General features: G+C 51.7%; 1 protein-coding gene across 4 annotated transcripts in view; it reads left to right on the plus strand.

Moving 5' to 3' along the window:
- Positions 1-1,742: 1,742 nt before the first annotated feature.
- SLC38A10 (solute carrier family 38 member 10) overlaps positions 1,743-26,615 on the plus strand; it is a 41,347-nt gene continuing 16,474 nt past the window's right edge. For 3 of the 4 annotated variants that reach the window (XM_057713891.1, XM_057713893.1, XM_057713895.1), the window contains exons 1-10: positions 1,743-2,142; positions 4,686-4,803; positions 9,748-9,793; positions 10,613-10,706; positions 10,923-11,066; positions 11,930-12,054; positions 14,796-14,898; positions 15,730-15,912; positions 18,169-18,280; positions 19,138-19,244. In XM_057713891.1, coding sequence (XP_057569874.1) covers positions 2,044-2,142; positions 4,686-4,803; positions 9,748-9,793; positions 10,613-10,706; positions 10,923-11,066; positions 11,930-12,054; positions 14,796-14,898; positions 15,730-15,912; positions 18,169-18,280; positions 19,138-19,244 — 1,131 coding nt within the window. In that variant the 5' untranslated portion in view covers positions 1,743-2,043. Of the gene's footprint in view, positions 2,143-4,685; positions 4,804-5,199; positions 5,408-9,747; positions 9,794-10,612; positions 10,707-10,922; positions 11,067-11,929; positions 12,055-14,795; positions 14,899-15,729; positions 15,913-18,168; positions 18,281-19,137; positions 19,245-26,615 lie in introns of all 4 variants that reach the window. The other variant, XM_057713894.1, reaches the window with a different exon arrangement.

A 26,615-nucleotide genomic window follows, 5' to 3' on the forward strand; every position in this document is an offset into this window, starting at 1 on the left:
CAAGGAAGACCCAACACAGCCAATAAAAAATAAATAAATAAGTAAATAAATTTATTTAAAAAAATAACTAGTGATAGCAATGGATGAACCCACTGAACACAACAGGAAACCAGGAGTTCACCGTGATATGGATACATTAGTATGTTGCAAGTTTGACAAGGATCAGGACAGTTAGTTTCAAAGTACCTCACCACAGGGACTTCGCTGATGGTCCAGTGGTTAAGAACCCACCTTCCAATGCAGGGGATGTGGGTTCAATCCTTGGTTGGGGGACTAAGATCCCACATACCACAGGGTAAGCCCACAGGCAGCAATGAGGAACCTGCAAGCTGCAACTAAGACCCGATGCAGCCAAATAAATAAATAACTGTTTTTTAAAAAGTACCTCCCCACAAACCACTCATTATTTACAAAGGAGAAAGACGTAACTTTAATGTAACTATCTAATCAAGCGATCAGAGAGAACATCACCAGTAATGGGACAAATCAAAATTGTTCGGCATCTGATAGGATTCAGTGGAAACACAGCAGCACATCCATGATATTCCCGCCAGAGAAACGTAACTTGAATTTCAACATGAGTGTGGGTAGGCAGAATACTGGCTCCCCAACGATGTGTACCCCTTAATCCAGGGAACCTGTGAATATGTTAGCTTACATGGCAAAAGGGACTTTGCAGCTGTAATTAAGGTTACAGACCTTGAGATGAGGAGATTATCCTGGATTATCCGGATGGACTCAGTCTAATCACATGAATACTTAAAATTGGAAAACTTTTCTTGGCTAGGTCAGAGATGCGAAGGGAGAGGGACCCCCTCCCCCTGTTGCTGTTGCCAGCTTTGACGTTAGAGGAAGGGGGTTATGAGCCAGGGAATGTGGCCTCTAGAAACTGGGAACGGGCCTCAGTTTTCAGTTGGCAAGAAAATGGGGGCCTTGGTCCTACCACCTGAAGGAACTGAATTCTTCCAGTAACCCAATGAGCAGGAAGTGGAGTCTCCCTGAGAGCTTCCAGAAAGGGGGTGATCTGCTCACATCTTGATTTGAGTCCGGTGAGATCCATTCTGGACTTCTGACCCACAGAACTGTAAGAGTAGATTTGTGTTGGTTAAGCTGCTAAATTTGTGGTGATTTGTTATGACAGCAATGAAAAACGAATACAATGTGGAGACATCAGACAAATCCCAATTGAGGGACACAGGGTTAGTTATTAACCACATTGAAAGAATGCAAAATTCTTAAGATCAAACAGCTAATTAGAAAAATGGGCAAAAATGAATAAGTATTTCAAGAAGAAATATGAATGGACAATAAAAATATGAGTAGATGATTAACCTCATTTTGTAATTAGGGAGAGCAAATTAAAAACCACAGTGAGATTCCATTTTATTCACCAGACTGGCCAAACTGATGATACCATATGTATGTGACAATGTAAATCAGAGGCGAATTCCTTCTTCTCCGGGCCCTGAAAGACGTGGCTCAGGATCCCAGGTCCACCGGAGGATTAGCGGGGTGCTAGGGTAGGTGCGCAGCCGCCCGGCCCCGCCCCGCAGACTCCGCCCCCGCAGATCCCGCCCCCACCTCTCATTGGTTTGTGTCCCGCCAAGCCCCGCCCCACCAAGCCTCGCCCTCCCTCCCGCCTTCCCCAGGTCTCGCCCTCGCAGGCCCCGCCCAGGTCGGCCTCTCGCTGTGAGCTCCCTGCCCGAGCCCAGCCTCCAGGTCGTCACTTCCGGGCAGAGGAGCCCGCGGAAGGCGGAAGTGTGTGTGCCAGGGTGGCTGCGAAGCGGGGCTGAGGTGTTCGTGGCTGGCACCCCGCGGCTCTTCCGGGTCTGGGCGTGGGGACACGGGGTGGCTAGCGAGAGCCAGCGGGGGACGAAGCCATGAGGTGGCCGCGGAGTCTAGCGGGGTCTGGAGGTTGACTGCTCCCGCCGCCTCCCGCGAGACCGCCTCCTCCAGGCAGCCACCCGTCCCCCTCAGGGTCTCGCGCCTCACCGTCGTCCCGGCGTCTAGGACTGGGGCTCCAGGGCCCCCAGACCCCGCGCTATGACTGCGGCCGCCGCCTCCAACTGGGGGCTGATCACGAACGTAGTGAACAGCATAGTAGGGGTCAGTGTCCTCACCATGCCCTTCTGCTTCAAACAGGTGAGTCCAGCGGGCAGTGGTCGCCGTCCTCGCCGCCCGGGGCTCATCCCCTCACGGGAACTAGGGCTGGGGTAGGCGGCCTCGCAACTCGCCCGCCTCCTGGCTGCAAGAGAAACCGAGGGAGTTCTCTCAGTGAAAAGCTTAAGCACAGTTAATAAAGTCAGAGCGAAGGGCAAGTGTAGCAAAGCAAAATGATCTTTCAGAAATGAAAAGTGACCACAGGATTCAGTGTTCTTTTTCTTTATTATTATTTTTTAAAACTCTGACCTGACTGCACTTGTATTCAGAAGCACACAAGTCAAAACCCCCAGGCCTTGGAACTAGATTGGGATGTTGGTTACAAGATGATTACTAAATTCTCCAGATTGTATGCTTAAGATCTCTGCGTTTCACCATATGCAAATGTTACCTTGATCGAAAAAAATCCGAAATGTTAAAAAATTGGTGTCATCCCAACATTAAATACTGCATGAAAGAAACTCACCATTTTTGGTACATTAGAAAAGGGAGGTTGATGGAATTATCAAATTGGGTAACTTCTTTCGTAAAAATGAACTTCGTAGCTTCCTGTGTGCCATGGTGGAGGTGCCGTTTCCCTTGCCTCCTGGGGCAAGAACTGTCCACTAGCTGGGTTGCTTGCGGGTGGAGGAGGAGGAGTGGGACACCAGACAGAAGAACAGGTGGCCAGCAAGGCCTCAAAGACAAGACTTATGTGATGAAACCAAATAGATGGAAAAATGGAAATAAGATGGACATTTTGGAACTGAAAATGGGTACCAGTTGTTTCATTTTTATGTTAACACTTTGCATTTTTCATATTTAGCATCTTTTGGATAAAAATTGCAGAAAGAAAGAAAATGTGTTTAGGTTTCCTGTATGAGTGATTTGACTTGGTTGGCGAGCATGTTCGTGGGAGGACGAAGACTGTAGGCCTATGTGGAAGGCCACGCTGGCAGCTTCTAGGAGCCCTGGGGCAACATCTGTGTCTCCGCATATGAATCCCAGCGTGAGCTGGCTACCTCTGGGTGTTTCTGGAAGGACTACATGTCCCAGCATGCATTGCGACGTGCCTGGCACAGAATTGCCTCCTGGGATGTGTAGTTGGCTGGTCCTGCGTCTGTAAATGCAGTGCTGCCATCCTTGATGCCTCTCTGCCAAGTGCCACCGCGGCAGGGCTCTGGTGATTCAGATTTGAGTGTCTGCAGTGTGCTGGGCATGAGCCCCCTGCCAGAGCATTTAAACATGGTCCAGGCCGACTTCCCCTGGGGGAAGTGCTTAGAGGTGGGGTCTTGAATGCCAGCGGAGACCTGGAAGTGGTTTGCCTTGCCCTGAGGACCTGGCTGAGTTAGGTCGCTCTCTCGCTTATCACTTACCTCAGCACCTTCTCCATGAGAAGCCCCTCAGCCAGAACACAGCTTGAGGCCAAGGGGCAATTTGGGGATGTGTGTTTCTCTCTGGCAGCCAGGTCATTTTAAAAAAGTTGCAGTTTGGGTTTTTTGTTTGTTTGGTTGATTTTAGTAATTTGGATACTTTTCCAAAAGAATTAACATTGTATTGAAGTGTAACATGCATACAGAAAAGTGGACACATTGTAGATGTACTGCACAGCATAGCCAGCACCCCCCACACCTGCCTCCTTACAGCACCCCCCACTCCTGCCTCCTTACTGAGGATCCCCCTCCCACCCCCCCAGTGCCGCAGGTCCGTGTTGCCAGGTTTTAACTTTATGTGAATGGGTCATGTGGTAGGTATGTTTCAACCTCTGCCTAGCATTCCTCAATTTATCTGTTCTTTATCCTTTGCCAGGCAGGCATGGTGTTTCCTATTTGGAGCGCTTAGGAACACGTGCACAGGCTTTGACCCCATGGATGCGTTCTGTGGGGTGCTGACCTGCGCGCAGCAGAGCTGGGTCCTGGGCTGTGTGTGCGTTCCGCTCTGCTAGATGCTAGTAGGACAGTTGGTTGTTTCTTCAGCTTTTGGATTACAGATAAACCTGCTGTAAACATTGGCATGCAGGTTTGTGCATGAACACATGTTTTCATTTCTTTTGGGTAAATACCTAGGAGTGCAATTGCTGGTCAGATGGTGAGTGTCTGTTTAACTTATAAGAAAGGCATAAATGTCATTTTTAATCTCTTCTTTCCAGAATGTGTTTATCACTCGTAGCTGTTGATCCAAGTGGCTGGAAGGTGGTTCGCTGTAGGGTGTCTGCAGGGAACTGGGGAGACTGGCAACCCCTCGCCGTTCCTTGAGACTCTGGGAGGGGCCGGGAAGGAAACAGTGTCCCTGGTGCTCTTTTGGAGTCCTGCATAGGCTTTGTGTCCCTGGACAAAGCACGTGGTCACCACATCCAGGGAACTGTCCTTTCAGTTCGAGGAGCCGTCACCCAACGGCACGGGAATGAAACAGAGCTGGGGCCTCATGTCTAGGGGGTAGGGGCCTTGCGGAGGGCTTTTGGTCATCACACATGCTGTTCAGTGTGTGAGATAAAGACGTCAAGTAGTTTCATTTTGTTAACATCTCTTTTTCTGCCAACCCTCCAGTGTGGCATCGTCTTGGGGGCCCTGCTCTTGGTCTTCTGTTCTTGGATGACACACCAATCCTGCATGTTCCTGGTGAAAGCCGCCAGCCTGAGCAAGAGGAGGACCTACGCTGGCCTGGGTGAGCACATTGCCTCCCCAAGGGGCACAGGACCTTTCTCAGCACCTCCTTAAGAAATGCAGCATCTAAATCTGGGGGTTGGCCCTTATTCTTTTCTTTTTTTTTTTTTTTTGGCCTCGTGGCATGTTGGATCTTAGTTCGCTGACTAACCAGGGATCAAACCTGTGCCCCTTGCGTTGAAAGTGGGGAGTCTTAAACACTGGACCGCCAGGGAAGTTCGTGGGCTTTATTCTTTTAATTATTTTTCTTCCACTTTATTCTTAAAGAGTCCTTTGAACAGCAATTGCTTATTTTTAAATTTAATGCAATTAAAAAAAAAACCTGTTAACAATCAACACACGTTTTAACGTCTTAAAATTGAGGTGATACTCGTTCTCCTGTCTCCCCTTTATGCAGATCCACACAGAGAGCCCCTCCCAGTTCAGGCAGCCTCAGCAGGCTCTGCTCTTGGGCCTGAGTCCCCAGAGCCTTCCTTCCGAGCTGCCTGACCGGGATCTTACTGCATGTTCCCAGTTTGAATGCCATGGGCAGACTGTCCTTGGGCTCAGACTCGTCGCCGAGAGCAAGTCACCATCTCCTCAGTGGCATCCTGTTTCCTGTTGCTGTCGGTTGCAATTTTGTTTCCTCTAGATCTTTCTTCCTTTGATTTCAGCCAAGGCAAAGAAGGCTGTGCTCTCTGCGCTGTGCTCTCTGCCTCCTTTCCGTCTGGACTATTTCCTGGGCAGCCTGGCTCTGAGGGCAGGGTCCCTCACTCTTCTGCCCCCCTCAGGCTGGTGTGTGAAGGCTGTATTCTCTCCACTGCCTCAGAACTTTTGGCTCTGCACGCCATTCTGGGGATTCATGGTGTGGGTGTTGAAATACCGCCACATGGGGTCTCAGGAGCTGGCCCTGTGCACTTCTGGGGAAGATTCCCGTCCTCCAGCTGGAGGCGCCTGACCCTCCAGCTAGCATGTGGCTGGGGTGCTGCGTCCACTTGTGGAGGGCCTGGCTGGGCCCTCAGCTCGCAGCTCTCACGGCGGAGAGCAGGCGGCAAGAGGAAATGGTGTGCAGAGTGCCAGGGGCCAAACCAAATAAAAACATCTGCAGGTCCCACGCGTGGGCTTTTGGCCATGTGACCTTTGGTTTCCTTCCAGTCTGCCTACTTTGCATTGGCACAGAGGTAGTTGCATTTGTTCTGACCTCAGAGCTGAAGGGTTGCTTCCTTCTGTCTGTTCTGATGAGCATGGTGCTCTCAGACTCCTTCATGGCTGTTGGAATCACTCGCGGCAGTGAAATTTATCAGCTAAATTTGCCCCCGCCCCCACCCCCCCCAAGACTAAATTCTGCTTAGGATGAAATGTGCTCCAGGGCAGGTCCCTTCCTCCATCTGCGGAGCCATGGCCTTTGGGGTGGTTCTTTCTCCCCACTCACTGAGGGTTCCTGTAGCAGACGTCCCATGAAGTGCTTGGCTGTGCCCTGAAAGAGGATGGGTGACCCTGGATTGGGGAGGCCATGAGCTTTGATAGCTGTCTGTCTCAGTATTCTTAGAAAGTCCCTGAGAAGGCAGACTGGTTTGGCCAGGTGTGATAGATTGAAGAAAACTGCCCCTGGACACCCTTCTGAATAGCTGGCTGGGGCTCCTACCTTTAACTGCTCGTGGTGACTGCAGGCCAGTTCTAACTGCTGGAAGCAAAAAAGATCTGAAACCACCAGTGGTCTCTGGTTATGTCTTTGGCACCAAACAAGATGGTGCAGTTGTATGAACTCCCGCAGTCCCCCGGGCCCAGCCTGCAGCATGAGCTGCCCTTTGTCCTGGCTCCATCTTGGCACTGTCTCAGAAATGGAGAGGCCCCATCGCTTGGAGAGGAGCCCTAGACAGGAAGAGATGGGAATCTCTTGGACCCCATGGGCCAGCAACCCTCCCGCACCTCCTGGGCCATCTCCTGCTGCCTGCAGGCCTTTCTCCTGTCCTCCGCCTTCTGGCCCAGAGCTTTCACTGCAGCCAGAGAGGGTGGCCCAGGAGGAGAGCGCTCACTGCATCCCAGTGCTGCAGGCCCGGGACACACGACCTCTGTCAGCAGAGCCCCCAACACATGGTGTCTGCTGGGCCCATGGGCATCAGGCAGCTGAGGGGCGAGGAGATGGACAGACCTGGAGACAGTGCAGGCTGTGGTGCGGAAATTCCTAGAATGGTGGACACAGCTTTAACAAATAACCTTTTTAAACTGTATGTGCTCCAAGGAACGGGTGGGTGGTTTTCTCGTGTTTGAGTTTGCAACATTTCTCAGTTTGGTTCGTCCCTGGAAATGACCATAGCTCTGCCCGCTCCGCTCTGGCCTGTGCGTAGGCATCACTGGAGAATGAACTTTGCCAATTTGGGGAAATATAGCACTGGTGGATTTTTTTGTTGGTGTTTTGTGTGTGTTTTTGTGATGTTCCGTTTGCTGCTTGTGGGCTGTTTCTGTGAATTTTATCCACTTCTTACCTGCTGCTCCCTCACTGCATGGCCTACTTTCAAGTAGACTTTTCAAACCCCATTTTCAGAAGATACACAGCTCTGTCAGATAGTCAACTGCCCCTAGAAGTTGTGGCCCCCTCAAGGCCACTCTGATGTGGGCCTTGGCCGCAGAGGGTGGCTGGGCCTCGCCACCACCTCGGAGGGCTCAGTTGTGCACAGCGGATGCTCTGGCACCGCGTCTGGGGTCCTGTTGTCCGCCTGCCCAGGTTTCTGTGACCCTGGTCAGCCTGCTGCCCACTTATGGGCTGGGTGGGGCCTGCAGAGGGCCTGCCCCTCCCTGCCTGCCCGCAGTTGTGTGATCTGCACCTGTGGATACTTGGCTTGGGAAATGAGGGCCGTAAAGGCAAGCTTTCTAACACCCAGGATTCTCTGCACCCACCCCATCCATTGTTTATCCAGCAAGTGCTCATCAGGCGGATGGCAGTGGGGAGTCAGCTGCCATCTAGGGCCTGGCTCTGGGGAGGGTGAGGTTGAGGTTGCCACCCTCAGCTTGACCAGCATGGTTTGGTGCGTGCTTCCCGTCTCTGCCTGGTGAGCAGGGGGCTTTGGACTGTGGGCAGAGAGTGTGGGAGTGGGGCTGGGGTCTCGCACTTGATGAGGCTAAGCGTCAGTTCTGCGTGTACAGTGGCCGTGGAGCTGTGGGTGAGGCTGTGGCCCCCAGAGGAAGAGCTGAGCCAGCGTCTCCGGGGAGACTGGAGAGCCCCTCCTGACACCAGTGCTGGCCCCCCACCTGGCGGCATTGCCACCTCCCGGCCCCCGTGAAGCCCAGCCCATGAGCTGCCGCGAGCCTGTCACAGGTGGAGAGGGAAGGCCTGACCCAGGAGCGTGGGGAAGGGACGTGCCTTCTCAGAGATCATCCCGCAGACGCCTCCCAGCCTTGCAGGGCTGGTCTGATGCCGTGGTTCCAGCCCAGAGGGGCAAGAGGGCAGTCCCTGGCTTGCCAGGCAAGAGGCTGAGGGCTGGGGGGCTGCCAAGTGTTTGTATTTGTGACTCAGGATTAGAGGTTACTGAGGGCTGGCCACTGGAAGTGGTGTGTGTGTTGGGGGTGGGTGGGGCTGGCCCAGTTGAGGGAAGGGGGAGAATGGGGCTGGAATCACAGGCTGTCTCAGCACAGGCAACACCTGGGGGGCAGCCCTGCTGGGGTGTCGTTCTGGAAACCCGTCTTTTTGGGGGAAGAGGTGCCACCCCTGACTTGACCTCTGGCTTCCTAGAGCAACTTTAGTTTCCTCTGTCCAGACTGCAGGTGTGTTCAGGAACTTTCTCTGGCAGGGAGCTCTGAGCATTTGGAATATGCTGTAGATGCTCAGCTTCTTTTTGGAGAAGGAAAAGGAATGGGATGGCTGGGGCACCGGGCTTTGTGTCTTAGAGGACCCTGAGGTGCGAGTGCGGTAGTCAGACGAGCCGGGAGGCTGGAGTGACCCCCCAGCAGAGTGACCCCGTTTGCTTCTCAAGGCTGCCTGCCCTGTGGCCATGTAGCCCATGTCAGATGCCATGCTTACTTGCTTTTGGCAGTGCCGTGCCTTTTCCTAAGTAATTTGAAAGTAGCAAGTGGTTTTGGGCTCATTCACATCCATCGGCCTTCATGTTCCCTGCTTTCCCAGTCTCCTGGGCGGCCCTGGCCCCATGTGAGGGAGGGATGGGGCAGGGAGCTGGGGCCCTGCTGTCACACGCACGCCCTTCTGCTTGCTCCTGGCAGACCGGAGATTCTCTGCCCTTGTCCTGCTGGACCTTGGGGGTGGGTCGCAGGGGTTACCGGCCACTGTTAGGTCTGGGGGGGGACCTGCTGAGTCAGCTGTTAATCTCTTCTCTGCTAGAAGCAGCTCCACTGTCAGGAAGGAAGGGCAGAGGAGCTCCTCTCTGCTGTGGGACGCACTGTTCACCAGCAGGCAAGCGGGGGCAGGCCCAAGTGCACTTGTCCCCTCCTGTCCTAAAGCACCACGCTTGAGATTTTCTTCTGATACCACAGAGTGAACATAAAGGCCCTTAGCCAGGTCCCCTTGGTGTGGTTGTGAAAACCAGATATGCCAGGGAGGGGGTGACAGCCCCTCCCGGGCACCCCTGTGCAGCTTCTGCCCAAGGCAGGCCTCCTTCGGCCTCCTTCAAGGCTGCCCAGCTTGCCCAAAGGGAAACTGCTACTTCTCTGGGACGATCTTTCTTTTCTTTTTTCTTTCCTTTTCTTTACTCTCTCTCTCTTGTTTTTTGAGTGAAAAAAACGACTCACCCTAGCTTCATTGTTATTTTCTGGGATTCTTATTTGTTGAAGGTAGGTCTTTAGCATGGGACCAAAACTTAATAATATCCCCCTTACACCCATGGAACTCCAGACCTACAGGTTTTTGTCAAATTGCTTTTCACAACTTTTATTGGTAACATTTTTACTGATGTGCTTCTCCCACTGTTGGACTGAATGTTCATTCTCTCCTCCCCCGCTCCCACCGCCTCACTAGCATTGCACGCCTACGGAAAAGCAGGGAAGATGCTGGTGGAGACCAGGTAGGTGGTGCGTTCTGTTGGGGGTAATTCTCTCTTTTCTTCAATTGTGGCCAAAGAGAAACTGGAGGATTGTTACACAATGAGCCATGTGTTTTAGACATGGATTGGTTCTTAGCTAAAAATATTTCTCTGAAGTGTTACTTACTAAATAGTTGAAAGTTCAATTTATTGTACCCTTAAAATGATTAGTGTCAAGGCTGAAAGCCTTATTTAAGTCTGACTGATAAGAAAAATATAAAGATGGAAAACCCGGGGAACACAGCAAGGGGGCGCTGCCTCGGCTGTACGTCAACTCTCGGTTCTGTTCCTGAAACTCGTACACGCCCCCACCCTGCCCCCTGCCCCAAACACTCTTGTATAAAGGTGGCATTAAACTGGAAATGTCGTATTCTCCCTTTGGAGTAAAATTTTACTGGATGAAAAAAATGGCTGGGAAATTGCACTGTTAGGCTTCTAAATTAGGGAATTGCAAACTGAAAAAAATAACCCTTTCGGAAGCAGTTCATTGTTCTTTTAACTCGTCTAACATCACAGTGCATTTTTGTAGCACCTGAAAGAACTTTTTAGAACCTCCTGTGGAGAGAAAAATGTAATACCACATAAAGAAGAGTTCGGCGTTATTCAATATTCATTCTGAATAAAATAGCAAACTCCACAGCCAAACCCGGTAAACCGCTGAATGTCAACACCGTCTCTCCCACTCAGCCCCTCCCTGGGGTTGTCGCCTGTCAGCGGCCACCCGGTGGGGATGGGGGCACGTCTGGGGCTCCCCGGGACCCCGGTGCTCGGCTCTCAAGCCCGCGCCTGCCTTCCTTGCAGCATGATTGGGCTGATGCTGGGCACCTGCGTCGCCTTCTACGTCGTGATTGGCGACTTGGGGTCCAACTTCTTTGCTCGGCTGTTTGGGTTTCAGGTAAGGACATCTGCAGGTGTCTGGCGTGTTGGAAGGCTCGTGGTTGCTTGCGTGGCCGCCCGGGGACGCTGTTTGAGTCTGCATCTCAGACAGGGAGGGGGAGGGGGGCTGAGACCAGCACGTGTGAGGTGACGCTCCCCGGGCCCTGGGTCCGTTCTGGGGCGCCCGGTGGGAAGCCCGGGGACCCACCGCAGCCACGCCTGGCACTGCCCGCAGGTCACGGGCACCTTCCGCATGCTCCTGCTCTTCGCCGTGTCTCTGTGCATCGTGCTCCCGCTCAGCCTGCAGAGGAACATGATGGCCTCCATCCAGTCCTTCAGCGCCATGGCCCTCATCTTCTACACCGTGTTCATGTTTGTGGTGAGTGTTGGGCCGCCAGCTGCCTCCCGAGGACGACAGGAAAGTGACGTAGAATCGTCTGCTGGAGCCCGGTGGACAGACAGGGCCCGAAGGGGAGGGGAGGGCTCCGGGGCAGGGGGTGAAAGTGTGATGCTCCCCAGTTCACGAAAGACCTTTTATGTGGGGTTTGTGACCAGGAGTCACGAGGCCAGCCTTTTGTCACGGGGGTGAGCAGTTATTTTCTAATGAGTGTTTATCACCAGCTGGGGGTGGGATGCAGCATGGAATTGACACTCAGGGTGCCCCCTTCCTCCTGAGGCTGGGAGGCCCCCTGGTGGGAGCCCCCATACCTGAACCGCTGATCACGCCTGCGGGAGCAGAATGTGAGAATCTGTGCAGTGGGCTTTCCAACACCAGGCGGTGTTCCCAGCATCCCTTGTCCGTGCGGGCCAGCCCACTGACCGTGCCCCCTCCTCTCCAGACAGCCCTTGTCTTTTAAATCATGTCCGTGCAGGACCAGCAAAGACCTGCCATGTTGGGGGACAGTCCTGTCCCGGAGACAACTGGGGCAGGCACAGCGGGTGGGACTAGTTGCTTACCGTCTGTGCTAAGCTGCCCTGGACAGGTAACTGATGCCAGGAGGCCTTGCAGCCCGTGCTTCTCTGGGCAGCACCCGGCCAGCTTGTGGCACAGCAGAGGGCAGTGGGCCCAGGACCGTGTACCACCCCCGGACCCTCCAGCTGGTGGCACCGGGCTGCACTGTGCCGGAGCCTGCAGCCTGTCTTTTTCGCACTGTGGTGAGGCAGCATCAGTGCCCTGCCCGGCCCTGACCTAAGTCCCACCTGTGCTGCTGCCTGGTGCCGAGCTCCGCTTTCTCCTCGCAGATCGTGCTCTCCTCCCTCAAGCACGGCCTCTTCAGTGGGCAGTGGCTGCGGCGGGTCAGCTACATCCGCTGGGAGGGCGTCTTCCGCTGCATTCCCATCTTTGGCATGTCCTTTGCCTGCCAGTCGTAAGTATTCCTGCTCCCGGGACCCCGGGCGTGAGTGTGCAACAAGGTGGGGCCACGAACCTGGGGGAGGGAAGAACCACGTTCTTCAGCGGATGATCCAGACCACGGCGAGTAACGTGGTCTTCACCGTGGCCTTCCCACTCTGGGTTCAGGACGGTAGTTAGATGTTTACTGAGGGAGAAGTCGACTTTATTCCTGGTCTGTGTTGCCGGCGCGTTGGTGCGAGCGCCCAGTTTGCCAAATCCCCCACAAGTAGAGTTGGCTGTGGGGAATGCAGAACAGCCCCAAACCATCTGACTCGCAGAGTCCTGAGCATTTTGCCAGAATTTAGCTGTTCGTGTGAGAATATTTAAGAGAAAATTGCACAAACATTGACTTCAGACTGCCTCTGGGATGCTTTCAGAGGCCCGTGTGTGTGTGTGTGTGTATATGCGTGCATGTGTGTGCGCGAGCGGGCGTGTGCTTTCTGGCACTCGGGGCTCTGTAAATGCAGAGCAGCTATTTCCCTAATTCCAGCAGCCTTACCTTCTCTACCAAATGACAGGAGCCTGTGACTCATGCCCAGTTGGGCGGTAACCTGCTCAAAAGAGAGGCGTAAATCTGGCAGGGATGGGAAAGGACCATCGGTGGCGGGGGGCTGGCAGAGCAGCCCCCCGTAGCTCTACGGGCGTGAACTGTGCCAGTCGTAAACTAACAAGACAGATGAGACTTGTTCAGACTGCTGTGTTTACACCCACACTCGAGATCCAAATCATCGTTTCCCACTTCTCGTCTCTCTTGGCAGCTCGGTTTCCACCAGAACACACTCCGCTCTTGCTGTTTAATGTCCCTGTTACAATCGGTGACAGAAGTTACATCCTTTTGCCATGTACCTAGTTACCAGTTGTCCTTTTTCTCTGTGAGTTTTGCTTTTTTGAAAGTAAACCCTGGTCAGGCTCTCCGTAGTGGCCGCTCTGTAGTCAGGCGCATCTGCTGGGTTTGGTTCTCAGGTGAAGTTACAGGTTCCGGAGGGGTTGTGAGCACACATCTCATCTGCCGCTCACAGAGGGCCTGCAGATGCACCCACGTCCCCTGGGGAGCGGTGCTGAGGGGTCCAGAGCTGGGGGCATCCAAGGGCAGAGACGGTTCTTCTCTCCCCTGCATGTCTGCCCCAGAGCGCCTGCGGGGCGGGGGCCCTGCTGCTCTTGCTGGGTGACCACGGGCCTGGCTGTGTGGCTGGTCTCCCCATCCTGGACAGGCTGGGCCTCCGCTGCACCATCACATGTGGCCCTTTCTGGTCTGACTTCGCAGTAAATGAGTAAGTGGTGGTGCAGGACCACTGGGCCCTGCAGCCCAGAGAAGCTCGGAGAGAGCACGGAGCGCATGGAGGCCCAGGCTGTGCGGGGGACAGGCCGACTCCTCTGACTCGGGTAAACTGAGTCACAGGGCTGGTCAGCAAGGTGGGCAAGTGCTCTGCAGGTGCTGGGGTGGCCCGCTGCAGGGGTCTGGCTGCTGCCATCAGGGTTCCTGGGGCACAGGCAGGATTGGAGGAGGGTGGGACCGTGGCCTTTCCACACCTATCCATGCCCATGTGCAGGGCACAGCCCCCTCCCGGCAGTGTCAGCAGCTTCCTGGCAGGGACTTCTCTCTGCGTGTGCTGGGGGCCAGGGCGGGGCGCCCCTGTCCTGAGATCTGGTGCTGGGGCTCCCTGCATGGACGCCGCTCTGGCCCAAGGAGCTGGTCAGTGCCCAGATACTGGTGCTAGTTTCCCTGCAGGTCCTCTGTCACCTCCCTGGGCTGCATGGGCGTGTGGCCACCCGCTGCCCTCCGTCGGGCCGAGGTGGGGACGGCTGTCCGCGGTGACTCCTGCCCACCGGGGGTAGCCGATGGGACGATGTGTGGGGCCAGGGGATGGTGCCAGCTTCTGCCGGCCAGGCCTCCCCGTCCTCGTCCTTGTTCTTGTCGTTTGCTATTAGTAATGTTAGCGGGTCCCCTTTGTTCTCCTTTCACTTTTTTTAAGGCGGTTTTGGGGTTTGGCTCCACTGACTATTGTGCTTTTCATTTGTGTCCTGACGCGCCCCCTCCCGGCCTCCCGCATGGCGTGACCGCTGGCCCTGGCTCCCTTGGTGCTGAGCCGGAGCCCTCAGCACAACGTCACCCTGCTTTCTCCTCTCGGGGCTGCACAGGACTCCCCAGCGCCCCTCCCCCCCGTGCCTCCCTGTTTGCCTCCATGTGGCCCACATCTCGCAGGTGGTGGGTCCCTGCCTGCCGTTTGCAGAGTCCACATGGACGCATCCCTCCCAGGCCTGGCGGCACTGCCCTGCTGGCCCTGGGCCGTGGGACTGAAGCCGCTCTTCCCGTCGCAGAGCTGGGTCCCCGCCGGCTCTGAACCCCTCACCAAGGTGCTGAGATGGGCAGGCAGCCCGGCTTGTTTGTTTAACTTTCCATTCTTTTGACAGCGATGCTCTGAACCGCTTCCTGCTTCCCCTGTAAACATGGGCTGCTTCAGCCCAGCCCGGAGCGGTCACGCTCCTGCTGCAGTGGAACAAACGGCCTTTCATCCTGTGGCACTTCTGAAATGTTTACAGAGAGTGTGTTTGGGGAGGGCTCTGAGTGCCGTCTGTAGCATTGTGAGAGCTCGGCCTCGGCTCTGATGGTGGCCAGTGTGGTGGGCAGGCAGGTGTTGGAGGCTCGGCTCGGGGCCTAGGGGAGGCATGTCTGTTTCTGGAATCGGCTGTGTGAAGTCACTCGTTTTTATGCAGCCAGGTCCTGCCCACCTATGACAGCCTGGATGAGCCGTCAGTGAAAACCATGAGCTCCATCTTCGCCTCCTCCCTCAACGTGGTCACCACCTTCTATGTCATGGTAGGAACCCTTTCTCTCCCACCCCCCCCAGTTCCTCCAGTCCCCTGGTGCAGGCCCGCCCTAGCTCTTTCCCACCCCAGTGCCCGGTGGCCTCCAGGCGGCTCTGCTCCTCCGCTCAGCTCCAGGGCCTCCTGCGAGCCCGCTCCCCGGGTGGTGGTGTTGTCCCCATCCCAGGAGGAGCGCAGGTGCCTAAACACAGGGCCTGGAGCCTCCCCAAGACCTCTGCTGATTCACTGTGGAAAGGTGGCCCATCAGTGAGACATTGGAAAGAGTAAAATAGCAGAGGAAGAAAATCACAAGTTCCAGCCCACAGATGCACATATAGTTCATGTTTTGGTAGATTTTCCCTCCAGTCTTCTTAATTTTCCTCTTCATTGTTTTTTTACGTGGCAAATAGTTATAAATTCACTGAGAGTCTGGCTTGTTTCCCTGAACTTTGTGGTTCCGCCATTCTTGTAAGTTTCTATAAATGGTCCGTCAGATTGTTGTCCATGCTGAACCTCAGCTCATGGGGACCTTGGTTTACCCCGTCGTTTGGGTTTTGAGCCAAATTAAGTCTAGCCCCTCTGTGGGGCTCGTGGGGCATTCCAGTGCTCCCTTTCCACGCAGGCAGCTCCCTGCTCTTGGTGCCCTGTTGTCTAAGTGGGGAGGAGCCACGTCGGACCCTCACCTGCAGGCTTTCAACCTTGGCTCATCAAGGAGGACATTTACGAGCCAGGAGCTGGCGGGCCTTGGTCTTGCTGCAGCCACTCTTGACGGGGCAGCTGTTATGGGGAGGGTGCACCTCTCCCACCATATGCCCCCCCCCCCCGGCTGTCATCCCCCCTGCAGGTGGGCTTCTTCGGCTACGTGAGCTTCACGGAGGCCACCGCGGGCAACGTGCTCATGCATTTCCCCTCCAACCTGGTGACCGAGATGATCCGTGTGGGCTTCATGATGTCTGTGGCCGTGGGATTCCCCATGATGATCCTGCCCTGCAGACAGGCCTTGAACACGCTGCTTTGCGAGCAGCAGGTAAGGTGCTTGTAAGCAGCAGAATGGACTGTGTTCTGCTGGGAATCGTCTCTGTCCTGGTCTCAGTTATGTTGTCCTCTGGTGGCTTTTGCTAGTTCCTTATTTTCCTACGTGGTAGTAGGAAGAGCTTTTCCTAGTTAAAAATTAAAAACTCCAATTAACATTAAATCTTTGAATAGGGATCTTTTTTTAAATCAACTTGCAGAAAAAAGCCCCAGATCAATTGGGTTTATTCCAGCAGGAGATATGGAGTCAGGCCCAGTGTCCAAGCAGATTAGGTCTGTGTCCTGTGACATCCCTGCTGTCCCCCCATTGGAGAAATAGCAGGAAATCGGGGGCTTGCTTTAGCACGACCTTGTGGGAGAGGAGTGGGTGGGAACTCAGAAGAGCCAGCTTGACTGACAGGAGCTGATAGTGGCTGGCTGGGTGGGCAGATGGGCGCTGGGGTCAGACCATCGTTCTCTTTACGTTTGTGTAAGGGAAAGTTTTGACATTTTGGCAAAAGACACCTGAACCTTGAGAAAGGCCGAGTTTCGTTTGCTTTCATGTGTGTAGGCCTAGTACCATGTAGTCCTGTGTAAGCAGTTTTCAAATGCACAGTTGGGGAACACATGTTCCTCTGGCTCTCTAACTGCCACCCAGTTGATAACAAGAGGTGCAGGTGTGGTAACTCGTGCCCAAGGGGTTGGCCCCGTCTCTCTGTAGAGGTTCTTGTGCTCCCACCCAAGTCCTTGAGCCTGGTCTATGGCATCAGCCAGGACTCCTGGTGGCCATTTGAACTGCTCAGGCCCTGGTGGCGAGGAGGGGAGAGTCCACCAGGCAGACGGGGCGGGTGGCTGCCTGGGCCTCCAGGACAGCTGGAACCGGGCTCGTTGTCCATGTGGCTGGCGTGTGGTTGAGGCAGCCTCCTGCGGGTTCTGCCACCAGGGACAGCACCTTGCAGTAGAGCCCCAGTCCTGAGGAACTGGCTGCCCACCCCCCACCCCTGTTAGCTATTCAGGCACCTGGGCACCAAGCAAAGCTCTGTCCCCTGGGGGTGCAGCGGGCTAGCTCATGCGGCCACGGGGGTCCTCTGTTTGATGCAAACATGTATCTCATATCTGAACAGCATTTGTGTTTCTGTATGTAACTTGTTTTTATGATGTTTTAAATTAGAAAATCACTAACGGTATTAAAGGAAACATTAACTCAAGTGGAAGACTTACCTGCGTGCCTCCATCCTCATTCGAACCAGCTGTTCTTCTCCCCTCGGCGTTTGTGTGCATCTCTTTGCAGATTTCCTCTTGCTGTGTTTTCTCCTGTCTTCAGTCCGTGTGTATCCATAGAAACCCTCAGCATCACTAAGCCCTTGTTCTCACTTCCTGTTTGTTGCCGGTCTTTCCCCTTGACCTATCACTCTCGTGACCCCTTCACACATGTAGCTGCCCATTTCTTCTTCTCCTCTTGGAGTATTTCTTGGGTAAATTTCTGCAGGATTCTGAGTCAGAAGGTGTAGACCTAAGACCCTCCCTCACTAGTCCATTCTAAGAAAGCTGCCTGTGCAAGTCAATACTGGACATTGGGTGCCCCCACAAACTGTAGTTCTCTGAGGGTCTGAAGCTTCACTTGAGTGGTGTTTTCCTAGCCCAGCAATAGCAATCACGGTCAGCCCCTCCTGTATGCACATCACTGTTCTAGAAGCTTCAATCCCATCACCTCCTATGGTCCTCACCACAGCCTGTTGAGATGCTTCCGGTGCCCCTGTACTTACGGATACAAGGGCCAGAGGTGGTCTCTTTGGCTGGCTTACAGCGTGTCGTGACTTCTCCCCTTGTCTTCTTCCTGGGTGCGCCTGGTAGAGATGAGGGTGGTGTAGCCAAGTGTGTCTGTGTGCATGGGGGCCCGCTGCACCCTGAAACCCACTGCGTGTCACTGTGAGCTGGGGCTGTGTTCTGTTTCCCGTGCTATGCAGCACTTTTAAAAGTCTCCCTCACGGCATTGCTCTAAAAGCAGAACAGAAGGGTTTGTTCCTCATATCTCAGAACAAAGTTATGATTGACTCCCGGAGCTGCTGTGAGGAGCAGCCTGGTCCTTCCTGGGGTCCGCAGTTCTGGTTGCAGATTCACTTTCAGGCACATCTGTGCCTGAGGTGCTCGCCTGCCGCCTCCCGGGCAGACCTGCCTGGGGTGTTGGCAGAGCCCTTGAAGGACTTGCTTACAGAAAAGTGGAGAAGAAATCGGTCATTTCAAAACCTTGTTTTTATTTTCTTTCATGTAGCAAAAAGACGGGACCTTCGCTGCTGGAGGCTACATGCCACCACTGCGGTTTAAAGCCCTCACCCTCTCGGTTGTGTTTGGAACCATGGTCTGTGGAATCATGTTCCCAAACGGTAAGTAGGGGCTGCTCCAGCAACTGGCCTCCTGCTGTGCTATTCCGCCCCGCCCCCCTCTTCCTGCTGTTGTGCGCTCCAAGCTCCGTGTTCAACCAAGACACTCACAGTCTCACCACCATCCTCTCTGGTCAAAAAAAAAAAAGTCTAGCGACTCTTGGGTGCTTCTTTCTTTGACTCCCTGAGAAAGACTTAGGAGAAGACGCTGCAGCTTGATGTGACCACAGCACGTGGGTGGAAGCTGCCATGTGGGGTCCAAGCCTGATGTGTGAAGTTAGTGGTTATAAAGCAGCTCCTTCCTTACTGCTAACTCCTGATTTTGTTGACACGTCACCAAGGGAATAGGGGAGGGCCCTGTGCAAGATTTCTGTTGTCTGACGTCCTGTCCAGCACAGACAAAGCTTATTGTCGTCAGACATCGAGTGGGCCCCTCATGCCCTCCAGGCAGCAACCCCGAGGCCCCTACACTCCAAGCTCCTGGCTTCCCCATGCAACCAAGACAGGGCCCAGCTCAGTCACTCACTGGGCAGCAGGTGGGGTGATGTAAGATGAGCTGGCCCAGAAGCCCACGCTAGCTGCCCAGACACTCCGCGAGGAGCCGGAGCTGTGTTGTGGGCCCAGCATGGGGCAGGCAGTGCTGTTAGTCTCACCTCACTGGCAGGGAAGCTGAGGTTCAGAGAGGAAGGGACTTGCCTGAGGCTCCTGACCCCACGCTGTCAGATTGCACACCCTGAGTGTCCTTGCGGGCGCAGAAGGCTGTGTCCCGCTCCTTGCTGCCGTCCGGGGGCGTTAGTAGCAAGGTGGCTCCTCGCCCAGCTCACGGGAAGCTCACCCCTCCCTGTTCCTCTCGTTACCAGTGGAGACGATCCTGGGCCTCACGGGCGCCACGATGGGAAGCCTCATCTGCTTCATCTGCCCGGCGCTGATCTACAAGAAGATCCACAAAAACTCCCTTTCCTCCCAGGTATGTGCTGCACTGCGGGGCACGCTCAGCCCCTCAGGGCGGGTCTGGGTCAGGGAGAGCAGGAGGTGGTGTTTCTCTGACGTTCCTATGAACTAGTTGTGTTTTTTAGCACAAAAGGATCACGGTCCTGTAGGTCTGGGCAATGTGGCGTTAAGCCAAGGTGAGCAGCCTTGCTCCGCAGGGCCGCCGAGCCAAGCTGCTGCCTGCGCCTACCTGAGCATCGGATGCTGAGCTGCTTTTCCCCGCCTCTCTGTACAGGGACCGGGTTGTCTGTGTGCACGCGTGCCCCACGTCCCTGGCTCTATCCCCTCCTGAGATCACCCCCACTGTCTCGCTGGGAACTCTCTGGTTGGTGTCACCTCTCCAGTCTTTCACTGTTACTGACAAAGCCATGGTGAATATCTGTGCATGTGGGCATTTCTATATATTTGAGAAAGTACCTGTAGGAAGCTTCCTGGGCCTGGGATCCGTATATCAGGAGTGGGAGCTTTCCCCCAAGGGCCCGTGTGCAGGTCGGCACTGTGACTCCGTAGCTGAACTCGGCCTCTCCCCTCCATCAGCCCGAGGGTGGCGGCAAGTCTCGGCTTCCCTGGAGTGAACGTACGCGTTTCTCTTCCCGTGAACTGTCCGTGCTTTTTTGCTCCCCTTTAATGGGGTTGTTAAGCTTTTTCTTGTTGGTTGATTTTGGTAATATTTGTTAGAAGCGTAGCAGACATATGGCAAAGCACATAGTTCTCACGTACAGCTTGATACGTGTTGGCTAAGTGAACCCAACCACGGAACCACCTCCAAGGCAGATACAGAACATTCCAGCACTTGACGCTTCCCTGGGGCGCCCCCTCAGTCTTTCCTCGACAAAAGTTACTGCTTGCCTGTCTTCTAACATTGTGAAATAATCTTACCTGCCTTTCAAATTAGTATAGACGGAGGCTCACAGGAAGTGTCGGCATGTGTCCAGCCTCCTTACTCAGCATCACAGCTGAGTTCCCCTGAGTTACTGCCGGGGTGGCCGGGGATGGTTGGGGGTGGTCTGCCCGTCCTCCCTGCCATGTGATTGTCCCTGTAGGAATCTGCAGTCACCTAGAGCAGAGTGTCCTGGACGGGCTGCTCTGCACCTTTCTCCTGTGTGCAGCGTGTGTGCACTTTTATTGGTTATTCACTGAGGTGAGGAATTGTTGGGTCCTGAGGTTGTGTCTGTCCAATTTTAGTAGATTTTGCCAGACTTTTTCCAGCTTTCCAAAGTGGTCCTCAGGAACCATATCGGAATTTTAGTTGCTTTGACATCTACTGTCCCTTTTTCTGATTCTAGCCCTTCCGATGGACGTGTAGTGGTACCTCATTTGGGTTTTAATTTGCAATTTCCAGGTGACTGATGACATGCAGCATCTTTTCCTACTCTTGTTAGCCGTGTAGGTGTCTTCTTTTGTGAACACCTTTCAAGTGTTGCCCATTTTTTATCTAGTGGGTTTTCTTTTTCTTATTGATTTGTGGAGGTCTGTAAGAGAGTCTAGATATAAGACTTTTTTCAGGAGTATATATTACAAATGTTTTCTCTCACTCTTGGCTGCCTTTTCACTTTCTTAACGACACCTTCTGATCAGCAGATGTTCTTAATTTTAGTGTAGTTCAGTTTTTTGAGTTTGTCTTTTGCTGTGTGCTTTTTCTGTATAACCCTATGTAAGAAGTTTTTGCTTATCCCCAGGTCCTGAAAACAGTCTACTCATATTGTAGAAGCCTTTTATTTTCTCTTTCCATTTAGATGTGTGCCCCATCTGGAACACCTGATGTGTGGCAGGGGTCAGGGGTCACGTTCTGCATGGCTCTCCAGCTGAGCAGTACCCCCTTGCCCCGCGGTGCCGAGGCACCATTGTCGTCCATCACCTGCATGTCGTCCATCACCTGCGTACGTGTGAGGCTGGGTACTCCCGTCACTGGTCTGTCGGTCTCTCCCACAGTAGTGCCCTGTGTTGATTGCTGAGGCTTTGTAGTGAGTCTTGATGCTGGCAACTTTAAGGATGGTCTTTCCTATTGTTGGCTCTTTGCATTTCCAACTCAATTGATTTTATTTTACTTTTTTGGCTGCATCATGTCTTAGTTGGGGCATGCGGGATCTCTCATTGTGGCGTGCGGCTTCTCTGTTGTGGTGCACAGGCTTTTCTCTAGTTGTGGCTTATGGGCTCCAGAGCGTGTGGGCTCAGTAGTTGCGGCACATGGGCTCCAGAGTGCGTGGACTCTCTAGTTGAGGTATGTAGGCTCAGTAGTCGTGGCAAGTGGGCTCCAGAGTGCGTGGGCTCTGTAGTTGCGGCATGCACTCACTCTAGCTGTGGCATGCCGGTTCAGTAGTTGCGGTGCGCAGGCTTAGTTGCTCTGCAGCATGTGGGACCATTCCCTGACCAGTGATTGGAACCAGTGTCCCCTGCATCATAAGATGGATTCTCAACCCTTGGACCACTGAGAGAAATCCCCTCCAGCTCAATTTTTTTTTTAATTTTTAATTTTTTACAATAAACTGCATATATTTAGAGTGTACAATTTGGTATCCCAATCTCCCAATTCATTCCCCCCCCAACCCTCCCCACTTTCCCCATATGTTTGTTCTCTACATCTGTGTCTCTATTTCTGCCTTGCAAACCAGTTGATTTTTACCATTTTTCTATAGTCCACATATATGTGTTAATATACGATATTTGTTTTTCTCTTTCTGACTCACTTCACTCTGTGTGACAGTCTCTAGGTCCATCCATGTCTCTACAAATGTCCCAGTTTCATTGCTTTTTACAGCTGAGTAATATTCCATTGTATATGTGTACCACATCTTCTTTATCCATTCATCTGTTGATGGACATTTAGGTTGCTTCCATGTCCCCCTGCAGCTCAATTTTAATTTTTTGAATTTTTAAAGTTTTTTGGCCGCACCACGCAGCATGTGGGATCTTAGTTCCCTGACCAGGGATTGAACTCATGCCCGCTGCAGTGGAAGCTTGGAGTCTTAACAATGGACCCCCAGGGAATTACCCCAACTCAGTTTTAGAAGTGGCTTCTCAGCTGTTGGTGTTTGACTGGGGTTGCATCAAACTATAGATTGAAGACTTGACATCATTCACTTCACAACTTTTCCTAATTTCCATCCTTATTTCTTCTTTCACCAGTATTCTTTCGTTTCCTTTCTTTCTTTCTTATGCTAATAATTTAAAATTTTAATTTTTCCTAGAACAGCATTAAGTAGCAAACAGAAAAAAAACACTGTAACAAGTTGTGAGAAAGACTGCAGAAGAAAGGGAAAATATTTTAGTACTTTTAATGGCACCTGATTTTTGGACAAAAGGCCCCACATGCTCATTTCGCACTGGGTCCTACATACTAGGTAGCCAGCTCTCCTCTTGACTGCTCTGCTCCTCCTGAGGCAGGTCTCAGACCTTTCCTTATTGGAAACGCCTTCTGTCTATAGCCCTTCGGGGACTGTAGCTGATTGTCACCAGTGGCTTCTTCAGATTTCCAAACTTTTGGGAATTTCCCCGTACTCTCTTTTACTGATTTTGAGCATAATCCCAATGTGGTTGGAGAACACAACCTTAAGAACTTCAGTCCTTTGACATTTGTTGGGGCCTAGCAGATGGTCTATTCTGATGGCTGTTTAGCTGGCTGTGTAGTCTGCAGCTGTTAGACGCAGTGTGCATCCAACATGTAGTTAAGCTGAGTTTACTAACTGTGATTTTAATTTTTTATTTATTTGTTTATTTTCACGCTTTAAATATTTGCAGTTTATTGTATGTCAATTATATCTCAGTAAAAATCCTTAAAAAAAAAAAAAAGCCCTGAACCATTTAACAATAAGTTGCCAAACTGATGACCTATCATTCCTGAATACTTTAGTGTATATTTCCTATAAATAAGGGCATTTCCCTACATAACCACTAGAAAATCATCAAAATCAGAAAACTAACATCAATATGTAACTACATTGAAGGTTCATACCCTATTCAAGTTTTCTAACTGTGATTTTTAGATTTCAATTTTTCTTACTGATTTTTTAATCTTCTTGTATATCAGTTATGAGAAAGGTATGACAATTCCCACTCTAATTATAGGTTTTATTTGTCTTTTAGTTCTATCAATTTTTGCTTTTTGTTTTGAAGCTATGTTGTTAGGAGTGTACAGTTTTAAGATAGTTACATCTTATTAAACTGACCCTTTTTCTTGTGAAATGTCCCTTTTTATCTTTGGAAATGCTTCTCTCCTTAAAGGCAGCCTTGTTTGATACAATGTAGCTAATCCAGCTTTATTTGGGGTTTATATTCTCACAATATAGTTTTTGTTATTCTTTCTCTTTTGATCTGTCTATACCTTTATGTTTAAGGTATGTCTCAGGTAAGAGCATATAGTTGGCTTTTGTTTTGCTTTGTTTTGATCTTGTCTGTTGATAGTATTTAAGACTATTTACAGTTAATAAAATTACTGATTTGGGGGGATTAAAGCTTCCGTCTTACTCTTTGCTTTTTATTTGTCCCATCTGTCCTTTTTTTCTGTTTCTTGCTTGCTTGCTGCCTTTTGGATAAATCAAGCATTTTAAGTGTTTATTTTCTGTTCTTCTATTAGCTGGCGTTGTACATTTCTGTTCTACTAGTGGTTATACAATGCCGTTTAATATGAACTCTTGGCTTATTAGAGTTGACCATAAATTAGTTTTATTTTACCACTTCCCAGACAAAGTAACTATCCAACGATATTTTAACTCCATTTACCTTCCTCTGGCCTTCGGTACTATTGTTTTTATGTATTTTATTTTTTAAAAGATTTATTTCTTTTATTTTTGATTGTATTGGGTCTTTGTTGCTGTGTGCAGGCCTTCTTTAGTTGTGGCAAGCAGGGCCCACTCTTCATTGCAGTGCACGGGCTTCTTGTTGTGGTGGCTTCTCTTGTTGCGGAGCACAGGCTCTAGGCATGTGGGCTTCAGTAGTTGCAGCATGTGGGCTCAGTAGTTGTGGCTCACAGGCTCTAGAGTGCAGGCTCAGTAGCTGTGACACACGGGCTTAGTTGTTCCGTGGGATGTGGGAACTTCCTGGACCAGGGATCGAACCCGTGTTCCCTGCATTGACAGGTGGAGTCTTAACCACTGCGCCACCAGGGAAATCCCCAATTTTACATATATTTTAAATACCATAAGACATCATTATTTAATTGTACAAGTAGTTGATGTTTGTTTATATTGATCCTCTGCACCCTCTTGGTTTTCTGGGCCTTGGTCCTGTCTCCTGCCATGATTGGTAGTTTGTGGAGGTGTGTGTGAGAAATTGTAGAGGCTCTGGATGATGTTTTTCTCTGTCCAGTAGACTGAGGATGGGCAGAAGGCCTGTGTCCACTCGAGGCCAGTCTGTGTCAGGTTTGCCCTTACTCCTAGAACATGGCCCTTCCTAAGTTTCAATGTGATCATCCGCAGATTACTAAATCCTCTGCTTAGCTTTCATCCTCTTGGCAATTGCTCTCTGCACGACTCTGCACAGCTGGCGGCTGGCACCTGCCGCAGCGGGGAACTGAACACAGAACGTGGGTGCATCCCTGGAAGGTTCCTCTTCTCCAGGATCATAGCCCCTCCGGTTCTGACTGCTGGGGAGCCCTCACTTCTAATGCCCGGGGCCCACCCTGTGTGTCTGCAGGCTCCAGGCTGCTGCTCTGCTGTCCCTGTGCTCAGCACTGCTGACTGGGAAAAGGCTGGCCTGGTGGCCCCTCAGTGTTTATCTGCTCTCTGGGGTCTTGCCCCTTAAGTCTTAGCCATTGAGGTTGTTCACCAGTGTCTTCAACTAGGGATTTTAGTGAGTTTTAGAAACTCCTTATGATATGAGGAAATTGGCCCCATTGCCTGCCAAAGTGCCAAAATGGTTTTCCCAGTTTGTGAAGTCCCAGTGTTTTATTTAGTTTCTCAGACTCTTCTTAGGAGAGAAAAAAGTCATTATTAAAGTGACCCTCCCACTCCAGTATTATTTTAAGAAATTCTTCTCTCAGTTCTCCTAGTAATGCTGTGATTTCATTCTTCCATTTAAATCTTTGACCCATCTGTATTCTATTTTGGTGTAAGAAACTAAGCAGGTATCCTCGATTTCTTTCTAGACGGCTCCCTAGTTGTCAGAACACTTTTAGTCCATCATTGGTGTAAAATGTTGCCGCTCCTGTGGATTAAGTTCTTGTATGTATCTGTGCTCGTTTGGGACTTGTATGTCAGTTTCCTGGTGGTCCCGTCCAGTGGCGCAGCTGTCCACGCTGTTTTAACTAGTCAGCCTTGTGATGGTGCTCCCTTGCCTTGTGGTGTGGCTCTGAAAATGTTTTAATTCTAACCGCTTTTCTTGCATTAATGACATTTGTGGATGTTCTTGTTTGGTTACTTTCCCTTCTTTTCTTTTTTTTTTTTTGGCTGCGCTCTGCGGCTTGCGACATCTTAGTTCCCTGACCAGGGACTGAACCTGGGTCACAGCAGTGAAAACCTGGAATCCTAACCACTAGGCAACCAGGGAACTCCCTGTTTACTTTGTATATGAAAGTTCCAATCAACTGATCTGACTCTTAACAAAAGTAAATCCACCTTTTTGGTTTTGGTCTAATTGGAATTCATTGAAGCTGTAGGTAAATTTAGAAAGAATCATTCCCCTGATTCTCTGGCTAATCTGCAGAGTGTGTTTGTGAGCCTCCCAGTGTGATAATGGGGTGTGGTGTTCAGTCGTCATGGCTGCACTCAGCCCCACTTCCCTGTCTCCGTCTGCTGGACCAGCATCCCTCTGCTACGTGTGCCTGTGTTCCTGGGACCTCTCCTTGCTCTGGCTTTCCTGACTGTTTGTATGTAGGGAGGCTGTAAGTTCTCATATATCAGCTTTTTATCCACTGACCTTATAGCATCTCTTATTAATTTCACCTCCCCCTTTCTAGTTGTTTCTCTCTGTGTCTTTTCGCTGTGGCGCTGGGGGTTGAGGGAGGGGCCAGCTTGTCATCTTCCCGCCTCAGCTGGGACAGCTTCCAGTGTTGAACCGTAGAGCGTAATGCTGGTCTTGGCTCCACGTACAGAAGTGAACATGCACATTCAAACGCCCCCACGTGTCTGTAGACGTGAACACACGTAGAATCGTAGAATTAAAGAAGCATCTATCTGTGCCTGTTTTCCTATGGATTTTTAAAACTGGAAAGCGCGTTGAATTATATTAACTGCTTTCTGACCATGTGCAGAGAAGACGGTGAGTTTCTCCTTTGGGCTTGGTGTCGTGGTGAGGCTCATCACGGATCAGTCCTGGAAGGGGCCATCGACCGTGGTGTACCGTTTGTACGTGCTGCTGTTTTATTTCCAAACACAGAGTTTTCATGTTTTGAGGAAAATGAGCCTGCCAAGGG

This window comes from Hippopotamus amphibius, chromosome 17 (assembly GCF_030028045.1).
Source record: "Hippopotamus amphibius kiboko isolate mHipAmp2 chromosome 17, mHipAmp2.hap2, whole genome shotgun sequence".
NCBI lineage: Eukaryota > Metazoa > Chordata > Mammalia > Artiodactyla > Hippopotamidae > Hippopotamus > Hippopotamus amphibius.